The sequence below is a fragment of the Micromys minutus genome (assembly GCF_963924665.1).
Source record: "Micromys minutus genome assembly, chromosome: 15".
NCBI lineage: Eukaryota > Metazoa > Chordata > Mammalia > Rodentia > Muridae > Micromys > Micromys minutus.
In genome coordinates, this window is record NC_137984.1 from 4,399,862 (window position 1) to 4,414,448 (window position 14,587).

General features: G+C 44.6%; 2 protein-coding genes across 2 annotated transcripts in view; one reads left to right on the forward strand and one right to left on the reverse strand.

The window, feature by feature from the left end:
• Positions 1-417, reverse strand: part of SLC18B1 (solute carrier family 18 member B1) — a 29,516-nt gene extending 29,099 nt beyond the window's left edge. Inside the window, exon 1 of the mRNA XM_080929222.1 lies at positions 247-417. Coding sequence (XP_080785348.1) covers positions 247-331 — 85 coding nt within the window. The 5' untranslated portion in view covers positions 332-417. The remainder of the gene's footprint in view (positions 1-246) is intronic.
• A 7,469-nt stretch (positions 418-7,886) lies between these two features.
• Positions 7,887-9,797, forward strand: RPS12 (ribosomal protein S12). The gene is made up of 6 exons (XM_080929653.1): positions 7,887-7,930; positions 8,044-8,094; positions 8,206-8,322; positions 9,041-9,143; positions 9,331-9,432; positions 9,713-9,797. Exons 2-6 carry the CDS (start codon positions 8,081-8,083, stop codon positions 9,773-9,775), a joined length of 399 nt encoding a protein of 132 aa, XP_080785779.1. The 5' UTR covers positions 7,887-7,930; positions 8,044-8,080; the 3' UTR covers positions 9,776-9,797.
• Positions 9,798-14,587: the final 4,790 nt, after the last annotated feature.

Genomic DNA, 14,587 nt, shown 5'->3' on the forward strand with positions numbered 1-14,587 from the left:
GTATTATTATTAATTTGAAAGTATTCTGAAACCCCCTACTTAAAAAAGCAGAGATTTGGGAAGTACTCGTATTTGTTCTCCAAACCGGAGAAAAGAAATGCTGGCCCGGACCCCAGAGTCAGGCTAGACCCCACCCTGTTTGAAGGACTCAGAAACAACAACAACAGCACCAACAACAACAAAACAAGCTAACCCACTATATCCTAAAGACAGGCCTGAAACCCGCGACGCGCGACCCGCAGTCACCTTCTGTCCCCGCAGGAGCCGGGGAGCCCGCTGCGTCCATGAGCCGCTCTCCGTCCTCAGGCGCTCCGGGCTCAGCGGGCCGCATGCAGGGCCTTACGGTGAGCTGCGGGGATCCGAGTCCGCATTCCGGTCCAGACCTGGAGACCGGAGCCGACCAGAAAGCTCGCTGATCCCAGGAACCAGGGACCCACGGGAGTAGGGCGGGTCGGAGCGGAGCTGGGGTCCCCGCCCACGCCGATCCCTGACTCCAAATAATCGGGAGAGAGTCGCTGGGAAGCCTGGCTGTGGGAACCTCCTGCGGATGCAGGTGTCTGCGGCACAGCGAAGGTTTGCTCGCTCGCTGTACCTTTGAATGATAGGGTCCGTTTAGTTTTGTTTTTCCATACCCTCCGCTGGGTTTCTAAGGCTCGTACGACCTAGTTAGTCTGGTTGCGCGTGCCTTAGTGATAAGAGGCGTAAGCAAGTGCCCCCTTTCTCCCCGCTCGAAGCATCTGAGCACAAGCCTAGCTTTCAATTGGTCTTCTCCTTGATTATTATTTGGGAAAAGTTTAAATCTGGAAATCTAGGCCAAGGCGAAGGACTGGGTCACACTCCTGCAGTCGCTGTGATTTTAATATGAATGAATATTTTAATATGAATGAAACTCTTGTATGGCTGCCCGAGCATGCTGACCTAGAGGAGATTCATATCTTTCTATCATGCGTTGGGTTCTACAGTAGAGTTGTTGGGAAGGTGCTGTACTTTAGCGAAGTGAATCTTGCATAGTCCCAGTTATTGAGGGCCTTGAAGATTAGATAGAAATTACAGGCGGGCTAGAAGTAGTTCTGAGACAGAGAACGTGGGAAACTCCAAGCAAGGATTCTTCAGAGCTGTTCATGGAGTCTCTAGCCTCTACCCTCTTCAGCTTCAATCTCATTACAAACCTTTAAAAATAATTTTAAAAATCTGTGTGGATGTCAGTGCAGGTTCAAAAGGAGGCCGCCGGCTGTCCTGGGGGCGGGGCTGAAGGTGGCGTTTACCTATCAATCTCTTGTATGTAAAGTCCCTCTCTCGTTGCTCTGCCTGCTCTTTTTGTTTCTCTTTATCTGTTGGTTTTACCAGCTTACTTCTGTGCCCGGGGGAGCATTTTCTTACATTTTCTACAATGGTCACACTTTTTATTTTTCTAGTGTTGAAAAGTAGAAAGCCGCTCGTTCTCTTCCGGTCCCAGGTGCTGCGGGAGCCTCGGTTACCATGCCGACATGGCCAAGTCCAAGAACCACACACACACAACATCTTTTTTAAGATTTTATTTATTCCATGTATGTAAACACACTGTCGCTGTCTTCAGACACAGCAGAAGAGGGCATCAGATTCTATTACAGATGGTTGTGAGCCACCATGTGGTTGCTGGGATTTGAACTCAGGACCTCTGGAAGAGCAGTCAGTGCTTTTAGCCACTGAGCCATGTCTCCAGCCCTCTGCACATCTTTGTGTATAGTTTTGTACATGGTAAACGCATTTTAAGCCACCTGCCATTTAATCCTCACAGTACTACAGCATTAGCATCATCTTCGCTGAACTAATAGCACGTGAAAGACTGGCTAGAGCGGGCTGGGTTTCTCACTCCTCAGAGGGGTTGAGATGTAACATCGTTTGTGCACCTTAGCCTAGCTTCACCACTCTGCTCTACTTTCTTTTTCAATTTTTTAAAAATAGTTTACTACCATTTATTTTCTAGTGTTCTTGAGACAGGGTTTCTCTTTGTGGCCCTGGAACTCACTATGTAGACCAGGCTAGCCTTGAATTCATAGAGATGCTTCCTGAGTGTGCTGGTATTAAAGGTGTGCACCATACTGCTGTTTTTGTTGTTGTTGTTGATTTTTTAAAACTTATTTTTAACTTTAAAATTTATTTAGTTCTCTCTCTCCCCTCCTTCCTCCTCTCCCCCACCCTGTGTGTGTGTGTGTGTGTGTGTGTTCCAAATCAAAGATCCTCCTGCTTAATCTATTTTACAGCCCTTCCTTTTCTGACACTGTTAAAAAGTTGAACTGTGTATCTTACTTGGAGTTTCTATTGCTTTGACAAAACAAAAAACAAAATAAAAAAATCCGAAGAAACAAAAAAGACCAAACAAACAAACAAAAACAACAGCAAAACCCCCACCAAGGCCAAAAATCGATCAGGGAGGAAAAGGTTAATTCTGTTCACACTTCCAGATCATTGGAGGGGACCAGGTGAGGATCTGAAGCAGGGCAGAATGCTATGGAGGGATGCTGCTCACTGGCTTGCTCCCCATGGCTTGCTCAGCCTGCTTTCTTATAGAACCCAGGTCTACCAGCCCAGGGATGGCTCCACCCACAATGGGCTGGGCCAGGGATGGCTCCACCCACAATGGGCTGGGCCACTCCCCATTGATCATTAATTGAGAAAATGCCTTACAGCTGGATCTCCTGGAGGCAGTTTTTTCCCCACTGAGCCTCCTTCCTCTCTGGGGACTCTAGCTTCTGTCAGAGTAACACAAAACTGGTACAGTGTATTCTCTCGAAATTCACACTGAAAGCCCTAATCCTTGGCACGTCAGACAACCCATTATTTGAAATAGCACTTTACCCTTAGTTAAGATGAAGTCACCTGAAGCAAGATGAACCTCCTAATCCGACTGATATTTTTACAAAAAGAAACATTTTTGGATACAAAGATACTTAATGTCTCTCTCTCTCTCTCCCTCTCTCTGCCTCTACCACCCTCTTAACTCTCCCATGACCAGAAGAAGAAGAAGAAGAAGAAGAAGAAGAAGAAGAAGAAGAAGAAGAAGAAGAAGAAGAAGAAGAAGAAGAAGAAGAAGAAGAAGAAGAAGAAGAAGAAGAAGAATGTCATGTGAGAAGGATTGGACAAATGATGAGTAAGTCAAGGAACCAGACTCACAAAGTCAAGGAGCTGGGAATCGGGTGAAGCCTTAGAAGGTAGGTAGAGTATGAGGCAGTGCATTTCTGTGTCTTCAGACATTAAGTGTATGGTTTGGGGTTTTTTGTTATGCCTGCCATAGCAAACCACACCTATATTTAGATGATCCAGAAATCTTGATTTCTGCTGCTCTTTCCCAGCCTAATTGTAATAGTTGTCCCTCTATGCAAATCTTTAGCACAGGAGACAGGAGCAGTTGTATTACTATCAAACTGTGATCAGAAGAATGATCCTTGAATTCTCTATCCCTTCCCCCACACACATTTAGGTATAAACTGACTGCATTCAAAGCCAAAGCTTTGAAGTTCACTGTCATGCAAGGCCAGCTTCCAGTCTAACTGTGCCTGACCTTGGGAACAGACAAACTTTCTGCCTTGATTTCATTAAAACGAAAATATTCTTCTCCCTCTTCTTCTCCTACTTCTCTCCCCCTCCTCATTGTCATCATCGTTATCATACTATTTTTAGTTTTTGAGACAAGGTCTCATCAGTTAACCCAGGCTGACCTCAAATTCCCTGTGGTTAAAACTGGCCATCAACTCATGATTCTCCTGCCTCAGCATGTGTACTAGAATTACACACTGTGCCATGACACATTCATATTACTCAATAAAAGCCAGTACTGGTATTATCATGTAGGGTCCTGCTCAAGTTTCAATTCTGTTGCTGCGACACTCACCCTGAGTAAAAGCAGCTGATGGGAGAGAGGGCTTTGTGTGGTTTATAATGGCACACCCACACAATAGCACTGTTCACAGTTAGGAACAGAGAGACATGAACACACTCATGCTGGGTGCTTACCTCACCCAACTGTCTCCCACCTCATACAGCCCGGGAACCCGGCCCAGGGACCTGAGCTACCCACAGTGAGCTGGGTCTCCCCATGTCAGTTAACAACCAGGAAACTCTCCCCAAAGCCAACCTAACCTAGGCAGTTTGTCAATCAAGGCTTTCTTCTCGGGTGATTCTAAGCTGTCATACCTTAACATTTACAATTAAATGGGTCTCCAGAGGTAAGATGAGATGCTCACACATTAGGTGGCATTTAGGAAAGACTGCCATGTTCACTGTCGTCCTCCAATCCTGTTCGTATGAGTGCAGAGTGCACGAGTGTGTGCTGCTGGAGCCTGAACCAGGCCAGGCACACCCTCTGCCACTGGTCGGCGACAGTCCCCAGCCTGACTTTTTACTTTTTCTTTATTTATTCATTTATTTATCTTGTTATTAATTAATTAATTAATTAATTAATTATTGAGACATGGTTTCTCTGTGTAACAGTCCTGGATGTCCTGGAATTTGTAGACCAGTCTGACATTAAACTCACAGATATCTGCCTCCCAAGTGCTGGGATAAAAAGGCATGAGCTGCCATGCCCAGCTATTTTCTTTTTTTTAAAAGAAAACATTTATTCATTGATACTTTGGAAGAACTGTCATAAACTATTATAATTGAGTTTCTTCCATTTTTAGATCCTCAAAGCGAGGACCCCCACTCTCTGTCCTAGGAAAGGTTACACCCCAAATCACTCACGAGAAGTGGTCTTGATGCAAACTGCAAGAGGATTTTTATTCCAAGCGCACTGGGGCCCACAGTCATACACCACGCAGGGGTAGAGGACTGCAGACCCCGAGTGCAGGATCAGGACAGTTTTTATAGGGTTCATAAGGCCTGAGAATCACAAACCAATCATTTAAAATTATCTAAGCCCTCGCTCCATGGACCAATCAGTTCCCTAGTCTCGGAGGTCTGTATTTGGGCGGTCTCCGGGGTGGGGGTGACAATGGTATTCAGGATAAGTCACTAGGGTGAGGGGGTCTATGGTGCAAGCAGTTTGCAGAATCCAGATAAGCGGTTAAGTCAGCTTATCTCCTGTTAATTTACTAGGCCGGGCTCGAGTATCCAAGGGCCTGTCCTACGCCCTTTCACCCAGTTTCATACAGAAAGCAGGTTCCAGAACAGCAATGAGTGTGACCTTATATCTACTTACTGGCAGAGAGCAGGGTCTGGAATTTGAGGTATTTAGGGGTTCTTAGGTGCGGGAGTTAAGGCTTCTTTAGCTTGGAGTCTATGGAGGGGTTGGGCTGTATTTTTATCCTTTCACCGTCAGTAGTAACAGCTTATTTACATGGCTCTATGACACAGTCTTCCTCTGTACTCTCTGCTCAGTCCCCCTTCCCGTGACTTACACCATTTACCTTTTCGACATCAGTGGTAACTGGCTTTGTTTTGATTTCTGCTTCGAAGTGGATGTGGCTGGCTCTGTGAAGCATATACCTGGAGTTAGACCCTCCTATGCATTCCTGGTCACCATCTTGGGGATGGCAAGTAGCTGCTCAGGTGCAGCCATCTGCATGCACAGGGTAGGGCCCCACTGTTCTATATACACAGGGTCACATCCCACTGTTCTGCATGCACAGGGTCACACCCCACTGTTCTATATACACAGGGTCATACCCCACTGTTCTGCATGCACAGGGTCACACCCCACTGTTCTGCATGCACAGGGTCACACCCCACTGTTCTATATACACAGGGTCATACCCCACTGTTCTGCATGCACAGGGTCACACCCCACTGTTCTGCATGCACAGGGTCACACCCCACTGTTCTATATACACAGGGTCATACCCCACTGTTCTGCATGCACAGGGTCACACCCCACTGTTCTGCATGCACAGGGTCACACCCCACTGTTCTATATACACAGGGTCATACCCCACTGTTCTATATACACAGGGTCACACCCCACTGTTCTGCACGAACACTTTCTAGCCCATATTTGTATTTATTATGTGACTGCCAAAACGTGTTGGGTAAGAGTCACTAACCGGTATATGAATTTTCTGCCACCTTTGCCAATACCTAGAATTGAGAGGCTATTGTTAAAGTGTGTGAATTAGGAGAATCTATACCTAAAACAAAAATCTGGGTATTAAAATGATTACACCATCACGATTTAAGGGGGAGGGGCTCCAGTTGTTAAGAAGAAAGGCATTTATTAGAACTATTAGGACAAAGGGCTGACATTAAAGGTGTGGAGTGAAATCAAGTCTGAATTGGTTGCTACTGCCTTGGGAACAGCACTAAAACTCAGGCACGAAGTTAAAAGTACTCGGCTGTTTTTTTTTTTTTTTTTTTCCCTCTTAGTATTAGTTATTTTCTCCACTGACATTTTCCAGTTTAGTCTCTTCTTGGAGACTTTTCTTCCGGGAAAAGAAATCTAATATGCTTAACACATAAACCTTTGGCTTTGCTGTTTTAGACATGGTCTCTCTATTTAGTCCCTGGTGGCCTGGAACTCACAGCTGTCACCTACCTGCCTCTGCTTCTCCAGTGCTGGGATTGAAGGCTTGCACCTTCAGTATGCTTTGACACATTAACTTTTAATAGACGTATGCTAAGGAAGCTATTTAAACTCTACCTAACCACATTCTTTTCCGACTGTGTGATGTTTCAATATCACTTCCAAAACAGCCAAAGGCACGTGTCCTCTTTGCGCTCTCTTCCTGTCTGAATACTCTTCCTGTACTTAACCTTTCTGGAACGCTAGTTCAAGCCCCTTTAATGCTGCCACGAACTCCAAATCCTCTACGTTTCCACATCATCTCCACTCCGTAACACCGTGGCATTCTGGTATTTTAATCTTTGGCTAAAATACTAGCTTTATCTTTTAAAATTCAAGCATTGTAAGTGTCGGCAGTCTTTCATCTTTAAAGAAAACGCACAGCAGATACTGGCAGAAAATACGCCGGGAGAAACAAATCACCTATCATATACTGTTTTGAATTGCAGCGGCAAGGAAGGACGCGTGAGGCTTTAAAGGTGAAGCTCAAACGTTCATTCGAAAAGCTAAAAAGGAACTTCATCAACTTTCTGAAATCCTCATGAAATTAATGAGTCCGAAAATCCACCGAGTTTGCCATCCGAAGCTCGGACTGGCTTCGGGGTTGTTCTGAGAGAGGCGTTGTCTTCTGTATTTGCTTTGGAAGTAGAAGAGTGAGTGATTCCTTCAAAATTGAAATGCATTTGTCAGCGTAGGCGGGAACCAGTTTTAAGGTTCTGGAACTCCACTCCTGGTGGGAGTTCCAAATGCTAGGACTTCCCCTTAGTATAGACCCACAGTGAGAGTTTAACATGTACCTCAGGGATCCCAGTTTCTCCGAGGAACCAACTAGGGTCAAACTTAGTTGTTCATTGAGAACCGGTTGCACTCAGAACCAAAGGATCTGTCCTGGCTGGAAGGTCTGCTTAAACACGTTGCAAAGCAGTGGGGTTTGCGATCATAGACTAATCAGAGCCACTCGGAGCGGATCAAATGTGTCCTCCAGTGACGCTTAGCCTAATCGACCACTGTTGCCAAAAAGAAACTACTTGCCGAAAGGATAAGACACGGAAAGACTTTTAAAAAACGAACTGATTTTATAATGCGGAAAAGACGTAAGTAGTTTGGCTTCTCTCACGTTCCGTAGAAGCAGTTCGTGGGGCCTCCGCGGGCCACGCCCCCAGACAGAGGCTGTCTGCTGCAATGCCTGCTGAAAACCTAGCCGCGTTCTTATCACGGACGCTCCTGAGGGCGGAAGTGGAAACTCCTAAGGACTGGCACCATAGGAGCCACCTCTCTAGTGGGAGGAGTTGCACATGCGCAAAGGCGACTAGCGCAGTGCATAAATACCGTCATGCGGCCACCAGCGGCCTTTTCCCCTGCCGCCGCCAACTTGCGCGGAGGCGGAAGCTCGGGGTGAGTCTGAATTAAACGTGAACACCATGTATAGCTTGTCCTTTGGGCTTTGGTTCCAAATGTGGAGAAGTGTTTGGATCTAACAGGTGTTTTATTGGGGTTTTATCTTTCAGTGCGTTCAAGATTCGGCGTCACCCGTGATCCACCGCCATGGCCGAGGAAGGGTGAGCGGATGGGCCCTAGTTGGGGCGTGGGCCGCTCGCGGACGGCGCGGGTCTGGGCTTTTCGATAACCTGGTTATAATCTGGCCTCTAATGATTCTGTCTGCTTTTCAGCATAGCTGCTGGAGGTGTAATGGATGTCAACACTGCTCTACAAGAGGTGCTGAAGACCGCCCTCATCCATGATGGCCTAGCACGTGGCATACGCGAAGCTGCCAAAGCCTTAGACAAGTACGTGTCTCAGTCTCAATACTGTGGGGTGTTGCAGCCGGAGCATAAACTGCAGCCAAGGGAAGAGAGCGTGAAGTTCATGCTGTTAGCACAAAAGTTCTGATTGTCATCCGACCAGCAGGAAACATAGGAAAAGGTATCAACTCTAGCCCACTTAAGATGTGTGGGTTGCTGTGTGGATCGGGGCTGAGCAGTAGTTTGTGTGAAGCTACAGTGTTTGAGTGATGACTTGGATTGTCGGATACCCCTTCACCCCGCTCATGGGTGAGATTCAGCTAGTCTGACAGACCTGTAGCTCGTGGGGGATTATCAGTACTTTGGCTAAAAGGTAGAAAAGGGACATCATTCCGTAGTTTGCAGATTCAGCTTATGCAACTAAATGTCTAAAACATGTAGCTGTGTCCAGGATAATTGAATATGCTGGTTTATTAAGGCTTGAGGTAAAGTCAGGTGGTTTTGGGTATTTGGATTTCAAGTAAACGACTATGAATTATTTAACAGTTTTGCACAATACAGTTTTAAGTCATTTTCTAAGTAAAAAGTGCCTTGAAAGTAAGTGGTCATGGTTTACTATGGTTTTTTTTCAAGAAATATGTGGTATCTGGGGACCAAGGAAAAGGGATGGCTGACCTCCAGCTGTTTGCACACTGATGCGTGCTGCATAGTAAAGGTGCTTTGACCGGAAACACTGGTTTCACCTTGAGTTTTTGCATCTTAGGCGCCAAGCCCATCTCTGTGTGCTTGCATCCAACTGTGACGAGCCCATGTATGTCAAGCTGGTGGAGGCGCTGTGTGCCGAGCACCAGATCAACCTGATAAAGGTAAGGGAGGCCCACCTTTGATGATGGGCTGGGGCTAGAACTGGGCTGTGCATGATGACAACTGGCTCCCTCTACTGAGCTGCGGTGAGGAAATGCCATGTCACCCGTCTGACACAGCGCCTGGGGATTGGGTTTCAGTCCTTACTGCCTTTATTCCTTACTAGTAATGGCTTCTTGTCTTTGATAGGTTGACGACAACAAGAAACTTGGGGAATGGGTTGGCCTCTGTAAAATCGATCGAGAGGGGAAACCACGGAAAGTGGTTGGTTGCAGTTGTGTAGTGGTTAAGGTAAGTCTATCCTTTAAATGTTGGCTCTTTAATGGAAGTCTAAAAGCAGGCTTAAACATTACAGTTGGAAAGCCAGCCAGTTAATCTGCTTAATCTCAATGTTTTTGCAGAAGTTGAGAAAGGGCTGGCAATAGTGGTGCCATGTTACGAGCCTTAAGGACAGCTGAGGTCTTTAAGGTCCCTGAAAATGGCTACAGTATTAATGTTGGGGAGAACTTTTAAGACTGGATCAAGTTAAGAACTTAATACTGAAAAGTAATTTACATCTAATTTTTTTAAGGACTATGGCAAAGAATCTCAGGCCAAGGATGTCATCGAGGAATACTTCAAATGCAAGAAATGAATAAATAAAATTTTGGCTCATTTTTCTCCTTGTATGATTCTTTTGCTGCTATAAAATGTGATGTCCTTATTCAGGTGGTTGATTTCAGTTGTGGACTTGAGTACTTCTGACAAAGCTTTAAACTGGAGAACACAGGCTTCACAATCTGGCAGAACTCGGGGGAAGCCAGAACTGTACAGAATTGCTTCAGTTCTAGCACCATGCCATGAGAGGACATCAGGTTGGTATTGATGGGACAAAAGATCAGATTGGTAGGAAGAGCTTGTGAAGGGTTAGGTGTGGGATTCCCTGGGGCTAAATTAAACATTTCTGTCTTAAGCTTAATTTTCTGAGCCCTGTTTACACCCAAGTCAGCTTTTTCTAGGGCTTAGTAATAGAGGATTCTTCATCTGTGTTATGAGACAGTTTCCTTTATTATGGACTTGGTGATCTGTTTTCTTAAGCATTTAGTGGTGGTTATAAAAAGTTTTACTTTCAAAGTGTCTGGTTTGGGGAAATGTGTCAAGGAAAGTACTGCTAAGTCCCAACTATGTGAAGGACATTTGATAGCCTTGTGTGTTCATAGGCTGTTAGTCTTTAATCTTAGACGAAAATCTTAACCTTCAGAAATATTTAAACGAGACCAGCTGCAAGTGTATGTTAGCATGGGCTTATTAAGACTTGCAGTCAGAGCAATTTGGGAGACAGGCCATGCTAAGGCATCAAGCTCAGGCCAGATCTGAGTATGAGATAGGTAGTCAGCAGAGGGCAGGCTAAGGCTGGAACCACTGCACTAGAATGGATGGAGCTGCCCTGACCTGGAACTGAAGATTTGAGCCCCTGTGGAAGAAGTAATAGCTCTTTAATGTCTTGGAATAAGGCTAAGTAGGTCAAGGGTGAAGGGTGTGTGTCAATGCTAGAATGCTTTCCAGCCTGCCATGGATCAGGGTACTGGTGGGAAAAGGGAGTCTATTTTCTTTCAGAATTTATAAGTATTGAGGACTATCAACTAGAACAATTAAACATTTTCTATTTAATTGTACTGTGAGAGTCAGGAATTATGGACACATTCTTATTTTTGAGGCAGGGTCTCATAGCTGGCCTGGAATTTGTGCCTGAAATAAGTTCTCCAGAAGTGGGAAGCAGTTTGGCTTTACAAATATGTGATCTCATTTCCCCTTACCTGATCAATAAGAATGGCACTAGTTAGAACCTATGACCACTTGAGTGTTCATATCTGGAAGCATCCGCAAATTTAACACTTGAATTTTCTTTTAAACTGAAGTTCCCACACAGTCCTTCATCTGTTGTGTGCATTAGGAGGCCAAAAGGATGCTTAATCTTTAAGCCAGTTCCTTGCTGAACCTGGAACCGGGCTCCCTCCAGTACTCCCAGTACCTCCAGTACTCCACTGTAAGGGGTAGTGAGGATGCTTGCATGTTGAGCACCCGACCCCTAGTGATATCCTTGAGGACTTCCTGTCCTCATGTTTCAGCCTTTGTTGTGGTGGAAGGTGTGTTATTTGGCTTTTCTCTCATCTCTGTATTATGCTCCTGTTTCAATGTTGTATACCTTAGAGAAGGTTCCAGAGAAGCCCTGTTAAGGAATGATCAAGACTGGGTGTGCTTGGAGAGAGTATCATCACATTTGCTCTAATCCAGCATTAGCTGTTAGTCTCTGGTTCCAAGAATGATGCTTAAGATGGGAGGCACTTGGGCAAGTTTTTGTTAATTGGATGTAAAGGATGGGCTTGTAACTTTGTTTATGGCCTTTATTCTAAGACTGGATTGCTCAGCCTTTTTTTTGACCCTTGGTCATGTCCTGGCAACAAGTCCATCTCTGCTTGGGCCTCTTTCAGGCTAGTACAGTGCCAGGCTGTCTCAGTTTCTCTTCAACTCCACTCTAGAGAGCAGGACAAACAGCCTGTTACAATGTGGGGCGCATGGCTCTAGGAGTCTGAGACTCGGGAATAGCTGCTTCTACACTGCAATAATTTCTCTTTGAAGTGTGTTTATTGAGACATGAAACAACAGCACAAGATTGGGCGAGTGGCGTGAGAAACCATGACAGCATACTTGTCCTTTTACTTCCTGTCCCAGCTCAACCACCCTCCCCTGACATTTACAGATGGACATAAAAGTCCTGTTTGTACCTGGTTGGCTTGTTGGAGAAACACTAAGTAAAAGGCCTGTGATACTTTACATTGCTGTCACAGGTTGAAAGCAAAAGGTGTGTAAAAATTAGTGACAGGTCCAGAGAGAAACTGCTAACATAAGATGACAAGTTCTCACAAACTTGCTGGGTCAACAGGAATCCCAGGGCACATGGTTTGCTGAATGACATGCTGTGGCTCAGCAGCGTCCTTATCACACGTGGACATGAAGTCCTGTTAACACTTGACTGTTAAGGTCTGTCTTTTTTGTTTTTGTAGGTAAATTTTAGGTTTATTTTACTTTGTATGTATGGGTATTTTACCTGCATGTTGGTTTGCCATGTGCCTGCCTAGAGCTGGTGTAGAGGGCACTGGATTCCCTGGGACTGCAGTTACACATGGTTGTCAGTTGCCTTGTGGGTAATAAACCTAGGTCCTGTGCTCTTAACTGCTGACTAGTCTCCCCAGCTTTGAAATTTTTTATAATAAAACCAAATTTAAAAATTAATATTAAAAATTAGGAGAAAAGGGGAAGAAAAAATGTTCTGGGCATGTTCATTTCTTTGTTCCTTTTACTGATTATTCTCTCGTTTTGCTCCTGGAACACAAGTTGAAAGTATGTACCAGGAAACCAGGAGTATCAGACAGGTTTGCTTAAATGTTATTAAGTAGGACCCATATAGCTACTTTCTCCATTTTATTGAAGAAAATCAATCTCTAGCTCATACATGTATGTACGTATGTAAGTGTAGTTACTGTGTTAAGACCTTTTTCCAGGGCAACAAAATCCCTCCCTATATAACTGAACTCCCAAAGACTAGGTGTAGAGTCAGAAGCGGAACTGCTAAGCCAGTGCTTATACATGCTGATTCAGCTGAACCTTGGCTAGGCTTAGATGAAAACCTCATTAAATATCCAGCATTCATTACTAATCTTTGTCAATTAAAAACGAAGACAGCTTGTATGAAAAATGCTAGCTAACACTTTTAAGGAAGCCTGAATTATATACATTGATATTTATAATACTGTGGTGTTTTGAATGTGCTTGGCTCTGGTTTGGCACTATTAGGAGGTGTGGCCTGGTTGGAGGGTGTGTCATTGGGGTAGGCTCTGGGGATCCAGTGCTCACCTCTGCCTGGTGGGAAGAGGGCTTTCTCCTAGCTGCCTGCAAAGGATAGTTTCTTTCTCAGCCCCATCTCTGGCACCATATCTATCTGAAAGCTGCCATGAAGGTAATGTGCCAAACCTCTGCAGCTGTCACCAGCCACAGTTAAATGTCCTTTATAAGAGTTGCCCTGGTCATGGTGTCTCCTCACAGCAATGAAATACTAAAGCTGTATTTAAATTGGGGGAAGAAAGAAAACATGAGAAATGGAGATCCTCACTTCATATTAGCATTAGAGACAGTTTATTACAACTTCGTACACAGGCACTACCCCAGAAGGATAGGTGTGGCAATTTAGCACAGAGAACACGAACACAGAACACGGCCTTAAATGCTGCCAAGATCCCATTCTTCCCTGTGTAATTTACATTTGTTTTCCCGCAGTAGGAACCTTGACCACTTTTTTTTTTTTCGTTTACATCCTGTTCATTTCAAGGCTTATCTTACAGGTAAGCTTAACTCTTAGTAAGTTTTGACTGAATTTATGGTTTGGTGGGAGGGTGGCTTGGCTGAGGTTGGATGTGGAATAGCTAGATAGGCATTCTCAGGGGTCATGTTGGACCAGAGCTGGCTGGGGGTTCTTTAGAAAATGAACTACAAGATGGTATTTCTTACACTTTCTACACATGATACGGACTTCAAGTGCTTAGCAGTTGAGCAGGGGGTCTCTTTAACTTTGCTCTATGATTCTGAAATGTGGACTTTTTATTTTTTAATAACAGTAGCTAAATAATCAGGGCTGGGGGGAGTTTACATCTTTTATAACATTTTGCTAAGGAATTGCCATATTGCTCCCATGCTCAAGTTTAGTTTATTGAAGAGAGTATAGGAGAAAGGAGACTCATGCCGTTCTAGAATTTCCCCGGGCTAACCATGTGATAGAAGGTTACATCTATTGCACTGCCTCTCAGACTTGAAGCAAAATGACACAGATGGTAATCAATTAGAGCTACTATTATGGTAGTTCTTAAATTTCATCTGGTGGCCTTCAATACTGTCACATAAAGTCAGCCTGGAGTAGCACTAGCAGGAACTGTAGGCAGTTTCTCAAGGATGGCTGCCCTGCCTCTCCTGTCATTGCTTGGGTTATTTCCTGTAGGCAATTGCTGACCAAGCTTCAACATGCCCATTTCTCCTCTTGTATGACGTTGTAGGTCTAAGTTTTCCCATCACAGACTCTGCCTGCAGTTAGAACTCAGCCATTTTAAACACGTTTTTTCCATTTCATATTCAAAACACGATGATACTTATTTTCTGTTTTGTTTCTGAGATAGAATCTGGTTTCCCAAGTTGGTCTTGAACCAACAATCATCTGTTTCAGCCACTAGATTACAGGTGTATGGTACCACATCCAATCACCCTGGGTTTCAGTTTTCTTTTTTTCTTATTAAAGATTTAAAATGTATTGATTTAGTGTATACAGGGGAGTTGTACACATTCCATCTGCCTTGTGTGGTGGGCAGAGGTCAACCTAAGAAGTTGGTTTTCTGCTTTCACTGTGGATGCTGGGATTGAA